This window comes from Alligator sinensis, unplaced genomic scaffold (genome assembly GCF_000455745.1).
Source record: "Alligator sinensis unplaced genomic scaffold, ASM45574v1 scaffold463_1, whole genome shotgun sequence".
Taxonomy (NCBI): domain Eukaryota; kingdom Metazoa; phylum Chordata; order Crocodylia; family Alligatoridae; genus Alligator; species Alligator sinensis.
Genome location: NW_005842584.1, coordinates 260,753 through 271,032, shown reverse-complemented (window position 1 = coordinate 271,032; position 10,280 = coordinate 260,753). Strand labels below are relative to the sequence as shown.

Sequence of the window (10,280 nt, the reverse complement as noted above, 5' to 3'; positions counted from 1 at the left end):
GTTGTGGTATCAGCGGAAGAGATGGGGGCCGCAGGCACAGTGATGTTAGCAGAGCAACCTACTGATGTTGCTGTGGAAACTGTAACTTCCTAACTTTCAAATGACCTTCATTTAAAAAAAAAAAAAAAAAACCACAAGAAAAAAAACATCTAAAGAAGGTGCTGTTTGCAAGGAACATTGTGAGCCAGGTAGCATAAGATCTCCACACAGTTAGAAAACTGAAGAACAGAACTGCTTGTGTGCTCCCAACTGGAGGGATGAGAGTCCCTCCAGCAGCTCCATAACATGGTTTTGCTTTCAGCACAGAACCAAAAGGTGCTTTTTCAGTCGAACCTGGAAAAATGGCATACTTCGTTCATTTTAACCAGCAAGTGATCTAAAAGCCTATTTTGTTATGTAGGCCTGTAATGTTGGAGGGAAGGGGTGGGGGGAGGGTGGTACCTCACTGCCAAAGTAGCTGGTAATAACTCTCAGCTGCCCTGAGTTTACTGCACTGAAAACAGATTTTATGCAATGACCTGACATATTTGCACCCTTTTTTGTGTAGTTGTGTGGCTTGGGAGACAGTTTCTGGAAACGTCTGTTTTGGGGTTTTGTTTAACAAGTTGGGATTTCAGAGGAAAGTGAACTTCATTGCCCAAATGGAAACGCTAGTGACAGCATCTGCAAAAAGCACCTTGAGAAAAGGAGAAAAATAGATCAATCTTTGGAGTACAAAATCCAGACTACATTGAAACACAACCAGCACTCTTGCTAGAGGGGAAAAAAGCACAGGCTGAGGTTGCATGAATTTCAGTACTTAAGCAATTTGATATATCAGGGAATATCAAGCCTGTCCTTTCTGGTCTGTGTTTTAGAAAGTGCTGTCTGCATCTGAACCCTTTGCTGCCAGAGGGCATCGCAGTTTTCTTTTCTTTTTTTTAAACACAGTTTTCTGGGACTTAGTCAGGTATTCTGTTTAGTACTTTTGTGCTATATAATGGCACCGACTTTGCTTATATATGCAAAATAAGCCTGAAAAGTGGTATGGGTGGTATGTACATTATTACTAAATAGTACATTTTAAAACTGAAAGCTAAAACCAAAATCCAACAACTGACTTCTCTTTTAGCTAAGTCTTCATGGTCTCCACTTTTCTTTCCTGTACTGTTTTGCTTGGAGGCCCAGCTAGTAAAGTTGGCAAAACTTTCCATGCGCAGATACGTTTCTCTTGTTCCAGGATAGAAGTAAAACTCATTGGAAGTGTCCCAACTGTGGGATCAGTAATGCAGTTTTAATTGGTGATCATGAGTGAAACAGGTTTAAATTATAAGAATGTCACCTGATCAGTTTGGTTGCAGGGTTTAGGAAGGGCTAACTGACCTCTTTCTCAAAAGACTGACATGACATAGACAGTGCTACTGGTGCCTTAATTTTTTTTTTTAATATGTCTCCTTCCTTTGCAAGATAAGGTTCATGAACTTGATAGTTTTCGTTGACAGAATTTGCCATTTGCTCCCACATATAAGTTAGTTGTACATCTGTGAGGTTTGGCAATAAGCACATTAATCATTGTTAATGTGGTTATGTACTGATACAGATAGCTCCTTCATTGCATTTCTTTGCTAGCAGATATGCCCAGGGGGTGAAAGCTGAGATGGATAATAGAGACTTCATCTGTTAAGATGATAACTCCTCAGATTTGAAACATAGCTAACTCCTTAGAGGAGACTGGCTCTCATCATAGGAGCTTGGTATAAATTTGTATGGTAGCTGTCGTTCAAGAGTGGCTAGTTCATAATTGGTAGCAACGATGTTGGAGGTAAGGTCATAAGTAGACATGTGGGTACCCCTGCTTGAATTAATCTTGTTCTCTTGCATTCGTGAGGATCTAATCCATAACAGATGTAAAAAGGTAGTGTTTTCTAGCACAGAGGTTCCCAACCAACCGGGCTGCGGCCTGGTACTGGGCCAGGAAGGGTTGGCTGCCAGGTAATGGCACAAGCCCGCTGCTCAGACCCCCGTCTGTCTGCCCAGGTGGGTGGCTTCCGCTGCCAGCAGTCACATGCAGGGTTAAAACTGGGTGGCAGGGCGGCCCCGGAAGAGAGGCAGCCACCTCCATGCATCCCATCCTGCTCCTGTGCCAGTCCACAGAATAAAAAAGGCTGAGAACCACTGGTCTAGCAGCTAGAATTCTGTAGCAACCTTTTCTGAAGCATGAACTGCCACTTCTGTCTGCATGTTCGAAGAGACTCCCATTCCCATGGTGCTCATCTCGTACCTGTTCAGTATATTTGACTATGCACTTTGGCCTAGAAGTTCTCCGACTACATATACTTTACCAAAAGCTTCCATTTTTGCTCATGAACCCTTTCTGGCTTCAGCTAGATTGTGTAGCTGGAACGGAGCAGACTTTGGCATAGCTGCAAACCCGCAGAGTACTTGTATAGTTTGTATTTATTTTGTACATAGATTTATAGTACAAAGCTTTTTTTAAGATATACTATATATATATGTCTCACAACAAAGTGCAGATAAAATATTGTGCCTTTAGAAATGAAGGAAGGAAAAATTTAGCAGTGGATTAATATAAATCTCAGTTATAAAATGTAGTTGCCTTACTGGAAAAGGAGCAACATGTTTCTTGAACAGATATCAGATGTAAAGGTATTGTTTCTCTTTCATTGAAAGAGGCAGTGGTGTTATCCAGGTCTTTGAGTTATCCAAACCATGCCCTTGTCAGTGCAGACATTTGTGCCCTCCCTTGTGTTTTAGAATCGTAGGGCTGGAAGGGATTACGCACAGTCCCTTACTCAGGGCAGGATCATCCCTGCTTAAACCAGCCAAGTGTCTATCCAACCTGCTCTTGAAAATTTCCAGGGATGGAAATGCCATAACTTCCCTACGTTACCCATTCCAGTGCCTGACCACCCTCATAGTCAGAAAGTTCCTCCTTATCTCCTACCCAAATTTCCTTGGCTGCCGCTTGAGTCGGTTGCTCCTAGTCCTGTCCACTCCAGCCGCAGAGAAACCCATCTCCATCCTCTCTGTAACTGCCCTCCAGATATTTAAAGACAGTTGCCAAATCCCTCTCAGTTGTCTTTTCCCCAGACTAAACCCCAGCTCTTTCAGCCTTTCCTCCTAAGTCGTGTTTCCCAGGCCTATGATCATTTTTGTTGCTTTTTGCTGGACTCCTGAGGTTTTGCTCGGTCCAGTGTTTTTAAACAGGGTATCCATTATGTAAGCCAGCAGTGGCCAAACTCCCTAACCCTTGTAGCTAGAAACCAAAATGTTGATATGGCTGAGAGCCACAGGGCGCACACCTTTCATGATGCTTGGCGATCATTGCAGCACCCCAGCTCAAATCAGTTTGCTGATAATTTGTCTTTCTCCAGGAGCTCCATTTTACTGTCAGGGAGCAGCACGCAGCTCATGAGCCATGGTCTGGCCACTCCTGACACCAGCTGAGAGAACCCCTTGGTTGACCTTTGCTGGTAAGGGGGTTGTGTCTGAACAAGCTCTTCAGCGTTTTTTGAGTGCATTGATTAGCTGCTGGAGTTATGAGCAGGTAACGAACGTTGCAAGTTGTGATCAAATGTTCTGCACTCCTTTTGATGGAGACCATGAGGGTAACTTTGGCCTCTTGAGGGCAAAGAGGTGCAAGTTGGTCTTTGAAGTCTTTTCTTTTTAATTCTTGTGGATAGGAGCAGAACAGTGAAAATGTCCAGACTGGGAGAATCAAGCATCTGTCTGCAGACCACAGCTTTGGAGAGGGGGTTGGGAAAAAGACCATACCCATTTTGATCTTTTAGCAGCAGTTGGCTTGATCTGTACCAGAAGCCCCAAGCAGGATTGAGGGTGAGATGTGATCGGCTCTGTGCAATCTGTTCCAAACCAGTGAGCTAGAAGATAGGACAAACCAAAGGTTGGCAGGGAAAAAAACCTGCCTGGGATAGGTGAGAATAAATGAGGTCCATTTGGAAGAGTATGTTTCACTACATCTTGATTATCTCCTTGGATGTGGTGGATGCAGCAATTAGTATCAAGCAAATAGCTGATCATGCTGTTGCTTCTCCAGCAGCTAGATGGAGGTTAAAGAAAATAAGTGCTTTATAACAGGGGTATCAAATATCTGACCTGCAGAGGTGGGTGTCCTGGCCAGGGAGGCTTTTGCTGTGGTTGCCAGCAGCCGAGGAGTTAACATTGCGACCACCACTCAACCCCCCCAAAGTGTGACCGTGGACAGCGATAACAAAGGCCCAGTTCAGGTTAGGGGACATGCACACATTTTCTACCCTGACTTGAGCAAAAACCTGGGAAAATAAACAGTACCCAGGTGTTCCCATATGAACAGACTTCCCCACCTGCAAGCAATGGTCAACTCTACAGAGTTTATCAAGTTGCGGGGAAGTGGGACAAACGGTCTTGCGGAAAACCTTAACAGTTAGTAAAGTTTATCACCATCAGTATGACCAGTTCTGTCCTTGTTCCACTCCTAGCTGCTCTCCCCACCCTTTCCCTTGCGTTGCCACCGCTGCAGCATTCACCCCTTGTGCTGGATGTGCTGACACCACAGCCGCAGCAACAGGGGTTGAGTGGTGACAGTATTAACTCCTTGATTGTTGGCATCAGCAGGTTCCACCTTTTAATCTGCCCCCAAAAAACCCTCAAAGCCCCAGATCAGACACTGTTTCAGTGCAGTTCTGGTTTCATTGTTAGTGCATTTAACCTTCTGATTCTCCTGGGGGAAATGGGGGGTTGTAAAAGTAATAGTCATCCAAGCACTCTGTAGTTATCAGTATATTTGAGGCGTTCTTAAACTGAACCTGAAAATGTGAGGCCAATATCATCATTGTAACGATGAGACAATATAATGAGGCGGGAGACAGGAGCATAAAAATATGAGCTAAATCCCAGGGGCACCTTGCAAAGAATTTACCCACCTTGCGTTAGCAAGACACAAGGCTTGGAGTGCAGCTTCTCAAAATACAGAAGCTGTCGTATGGAAAGGGCAGTTCAACAGCATCATCAGCACTAACATGCCACATCCAGCGGTCTCGGTGCTGTTTGATTCAGACCTATTTATTAGGTGTCATAAGGTTACAGCCTGTGTTGGTGATCACACAAAGTCCATGCAGGAGGACAAGTGCTCTTTTTATTTCACGTGATGGACTATCGTCCTTCTTGTGATACGCCCATTAAACTGGCTGAGGCTGCAGAGAGGAGTTTGGCTGGGTACGTTTTAGTGAGGTTGAAACCAATCAGTCCTTTAAATTTCAGAACCTCTTTAGGTATTCTTTATAGTATTCTCCACTTTAAAGATGCCCTAAATTGATAGCGCAGTCCAAGTAAAAATTGTGTTAATCCGGTGTGACTTTTTTTTTAAATGTGGCTAACATTTATAACAGTATTTTACTGGTTTTCACACAAACATTTTTGGAAACTTAAAGACTCTCAAAACTGCTTTCTTTGCATTGTGAAGGCTCACGGAAGCTTTTACTATTTGGGTTTTTTTATGTATCTAAGTGCATTTATTTATAACCAATGTAGCTATATTTATAGAAGAAAAACAAAGACTTTTATCTTTTCCAAAAGATGTTTTGAGGAAGGCTTTAATAATGGATATTTTAATGAATTAATGTTTTGCAGAAATGTGTCTCCTGATTTATAATGATTTCAGTATTCTGAAATGATGGTTGTCAGTGTTTCCTCTGAATTAAAAGGAATGCATTAATTTCCTTCCTTCTGTCTTGAGGAGAAAATCTGGATTGCAGCAGGAGGCTAAATGAGTAAATTTAACCCAAACAGAATGATTTAGCAGGTCTGTACAAAATGTTTACAGAGCTAAAGGGACACTGCCAACTTCAAAACTGCATCAGCCCCAAAATGGTGCCTGTTGTATTTACTTGTAACACCTGAGATTACTACAGCAGAGAGAAATTGGTAAGAGTAGTGTGTACATTGTGCGTGCAACAGCATTATGTATACAGTCACTTCTGCCGTTTCCCCTGTACAGTGTCAGTTTTGCTCAAAGGCTTCAACTAGGGAACAGAAACTCCCCTTTTAAAAAAAGATATCTAAGACCTAATGCTTATGGTGCCAGCAGTAAATGGAATTTTTTAAATTATTGGTGCGCTTAAGTAAAGGTGACAGTTATATGCCGGAGTGAGGGGGGAAAACACTGATTTTTTTGATTTTTTTTTTTTTTTTTTTTTTGGAACGTTCTCTACGCAGGGTCCAAATCAAAATGGCAACATGTTTGCTAAATGCCTAGCATTTGAAACCAAAAATTAACTTTTTTGTACTGTCGGCTGCTGCAATTACAGGAGGAAAGCCGGTTGTTAACTTAGGAGCAGTGTTGTTAGCAGGATGTTCTGCGGGCTGTTGTTTTTTTTAAAACAAGTATCAGGAAAAATGCATGCTAGGCACAGCTTCTGCAAGCACTTAATAAGCAAACGAGTAGCTTTATAGATGTGACTAGTTTTGTTGAAATCAAAGACGTTTGCAAGAACAAGGCGTCTAGAGTGTGTGTGCGTCTGCACAGTCTAGATCCCACAGTTGTTTTTTAAAATTAAGCTATGAAGTACAAATACAGGATTATACAAAGTTTAAAAAGAAAACTTTGACCTTAAGCAATGTATAGTGATCTATGCAAAACACTTAAATCCTCCCACGCTGCCTGCCTGAATTTTCAACAATTGGAGCTAATTGGTAAGCTTTTTTTATCTCTCTCCCTCCTGCATTTTTGAGAGGGCAGGAAAAGTGCGACTGACTTCATGAGAGCACTTACTCAGAAAACCTATTTTTAAATTATTGGTTTTCCCCCTTTTAACATTAAGTTCTGTTAGATGGTTGAACACTACTTTAAAAGAATCCAGAAGGGCAAATTAAAAAAGCAGCAGCAAATTTAGCAGTTTTATTTTGATCAGGCCTGGACCCATAGTCTTGGACTCGGGTGAATCCCATCAAGCAGACTTCATTGCTTGAAGGAGTCTTTATTTGTATTTGGGCTTACATTTCCCTGCATGCACTTCACATGAGATTCTCCGAGTCAGTGAATGTGATAGGAGGCAGCAGCAACTCGGTTTTTTTGTGCTTTTTCTTTTCCGATAATGCTAACTTGTAAATAGCCCGTGTTTAAAACTAAGCTTTGCCATTCTTATACTTAAAGGAGGAAAGTATGTTAAGCATGTCATGTAAGCCATAAATCTCCTTTAGTCTGAATCATTAAAGATTCATTATGGATTATTTTTGTATGATAAGCCTTGCACAGAAAGCTGTAAATACCCTGATGGAAATTTGCCACTGATTCCAGCTCTCCTGGAAAACTCTGCAGACTGTTAGCAGCGTGGACTTTTTCAGGGGAGTTATAGCGGAGTAGCTATCTATCCACTGCAGCTATTCTAGGAAACAACTTCCCCCCTGCTTGACCAGCCCGTAGTCACTTAAAATAATGCCTTGCTGAGTGACTCCCTTTTATTTTTTCCCCCACCTCTTAATGCCAGCACATTCCTGAGTCTCTCCGCATTTGCGAGAGGAGCACTTGGATTCTGCAGTCTTATCCCTAATCGGATCCAGATACTTTCACACCATTGAGGTCTGGCTGTGTATTTATCATCTGTGATGACAGGATCCTATTTCCACTTCATTACAAAAACTCCATTACAAATGCAATTAGCACTCTGATTTAAAAATTGAAGTGCCCGGAATTGTAAAGGATTCCAGATTAGCTTTATGTACAGGATGCTTTTTGAAAGCTGAAGTTTTTCTTTTTATATTCAGGATAATGGTTTGGGTTTTTTTTAAATGTTAAAATGTACACATGTATATACATTTTTATATATGTTTCTTAATAAAATGCCAAAGTCATGTATGTACCGGCCTTTTTCTTTCTTCGCTTCAGCAGAGTTCACTCAGGTCTGACTGCTGCAGGACCCCTAATCACAGTAACTTCCTTGCTTTCACTCCCAATATCATACTTATTTCCAGTCGCAACCTGCTTAGTGTTGCCTGGTGCTGTCATCTGTTACGTTCTACCCCAGAAGTGGCTGCATGTAAGTGATGAGTGAAGCTCTCCCACTTCCCTTTCAGAGGGATTTCTAATGGCTCTTTCCCCTGGGCATTAAAGTGTGTGGTCATGGGGTTGTATTCTCTCCCTGGCAGGGATTCTTTAGGATTGAAAGGATCATCTCTCATGCATAAAGGGGCTGGGCTGTCACTGGCCTGCCAGCATGGGCTGAGGAGAGTTGTTCCACAAAGTACACAACTGCTCCCATGTTTCTAGCCTAGTATCCAGACAGCTTGGGACATGTTATACACTTGGCAGCGTCACAAGGTGCGATGCCATGGAGTCAGACACAACCCGCTGATGTAGATGCAGTCAGAAGCGCAGCCCTTAGGAGAGAGTGCTTGTGTACGTCATACAGGGGGGCTTCGCTATACCCGGTACAAAGTGCAGCTGTACAGCTCGAGGTCTGTAGCACGAACTCTTTCCCAGCACTTTGTCGAATAAGCCTTTGTGTGTCTGCATGTCTCCCCTGACATGCTTTGTGAGGACAGATGGGGTTTTGAGGTGAGTGAACAACTATAGTGGACCCAGCTGTCCTACCACGCCTTGGCTCACACTGTCCTCAAGATCCCTAGGCAGGGAGCAGGGGGTGGCGAGTGTCTCGCCTTGCTCCACAGGTGAAAAAGCCAAAGTTCTAGTGATCAGAAGTGGGGAGGAACGAGCTACGGTATTGAGGACCCGTGCAAAGAGCATCCCCCTCGTGTCTGTCGAGGGTCTCTGCTGACGCAATCTGGGATGTGACATCCTAGGTCAAGTGCTACCTAAGTACCGATGCATATAAAATCAATACGCGCTGCTTTGTGCTAATGGGGCGACGTAATTTGAACGGGACGCAGCCTGAGGGCCAAATTCCATTGTAGGCGTTCATCTTACTCCGGATATACCCCAGATGTAATCCTGATCTCTTCTGCACGTGCTCCGCTTGCTTTGTGTAGCTTTTCAGTAGCAAACCTGCCTTCGCCCAGCCTCCTCACCACAAAAACTGCACAGGGCTTCTCAGCGGTGGGGTTTTGGGTTTTTTTGTTAAACAGGTGCTCCGAAATCTGCTCACTTTTCATCTGCTTAACACATAACAGCTGCACGTTCCCAGTGAATGGACCCGTGTCGAAGGAAATAAGTGGTCTCCCTGATGTCTTGAATAGTGGGTTTGATTCGGGGAAAATTACCCTCTCATTTTGCCGTTTGTTTGCAAGAGTTCAAACCCCAGGGAGCCTCTGAAGCCCTGCCTCACCCGGCCTTTCCTCATTTGAAGGCACGGCTCTTCGATAACAAGGAATAATCTCTTAACATGCCAGGTGCGTTCCCTCTCTTGCAGTGACTAACAGCCAACATTTTACGGGTGGTTATGAGCTCTGGGCCTTCTGCAGCCTTGATTTATAATAGCTTTGCGGGGTTTTGACTGCGAAATAATTATTTTTCTTGGGAAACTAGTGGAGAGTGAAAGATTGCTAGCGTACTGAGGCACTTCTCACCCTTTCTCCCCCCACGCAGTACAAATAGGATACAAGTTAAATTACAAGGAAACGAATGCCCGCTCAGGACACTAAAATAGCCCAAGCTAGACTCCGTTACAGGCTACCATCAATCAAACTGGGCTTTTGGCTTTCTGCTCCCTTGTTTGTATGCTTCGACTCCCCCAGGCAATTCACGCTGTGAAGGGAGGATGGATGGGCTGAGCGCAGCTTTGCTGCCTATTGAAAATGTAACAGTCCCTACCTAAAAAAAAAAAGAGGTGCTAGCAGAGGAAAGTGTCTTTTGTCCCAGCATGGAGACTCTCCGCCCCCACCACAGAACTGCATTAACGTAAGTGAGAACCTTTCCCTTCTGTGTCTACTGTGCCCAGTGCCTAGGAATAAAAGTCCCGTGGTCTTAGCGGTCTTTCGGCTCCAATCGTCAGCATAAATCATGAGACAGGCCTTGTACAAGGCAGGAGAGGGGTAGAATTGATGGTGTGGACCTGAAATGCTGGAGGCTACAGGTTAGAGAGAAACGATGGAAAAAACCCCCGGTCAGAGTCAGGTCACTCTCCCTTTCAGCATCCACTGTGTGGCACAGGAGACTGGGCAAGACGGTCGTATGAGCCGACTCGCTCAATGGCAGTTCTTATGTTTTTAGAAGGGGAGTGGGGCTTGGAGCCTCCTTCACGGGTAGCTGGAGTTGGGGTTGCTTGCACCCTTTGAATGCAAGGGATGGGGCATATTACTGCAGCCACTTATGCCAAGCTTCCCCTACC

At 43.8% G+C, this 10,280-nt stretch overlaps 1 protein-coding gene across 2 annotated transcripts in view; it reads left to right on the top strand.

Annotated features, from left to right (window-relative positions):
- Positions 1 to 7,852, top strand: part of GABPB2 (GA binding protein transcription factor subunit beta 2) — a 24,849-nt gene extending 16,997 nt beyond the window's left edge. For both annotated transcript variants that reach the window (XM_025214475.1, XM_025214474.1), the window contains one exon: positions 1 to 7,852. This exon is cut by the window's left edge and continues 219 nt beyond it. In XM_025214475.1, the coding sequence (XP_025070260.1) occupies positions 1 to 93 (93 nt within the window). In that variant the 3' untranslated portion in view covers positions 94 to 7,852.
- The last annotated feature ends 2,428 nt before the right edge of the window (positions 7,853 to 10,280 follow it).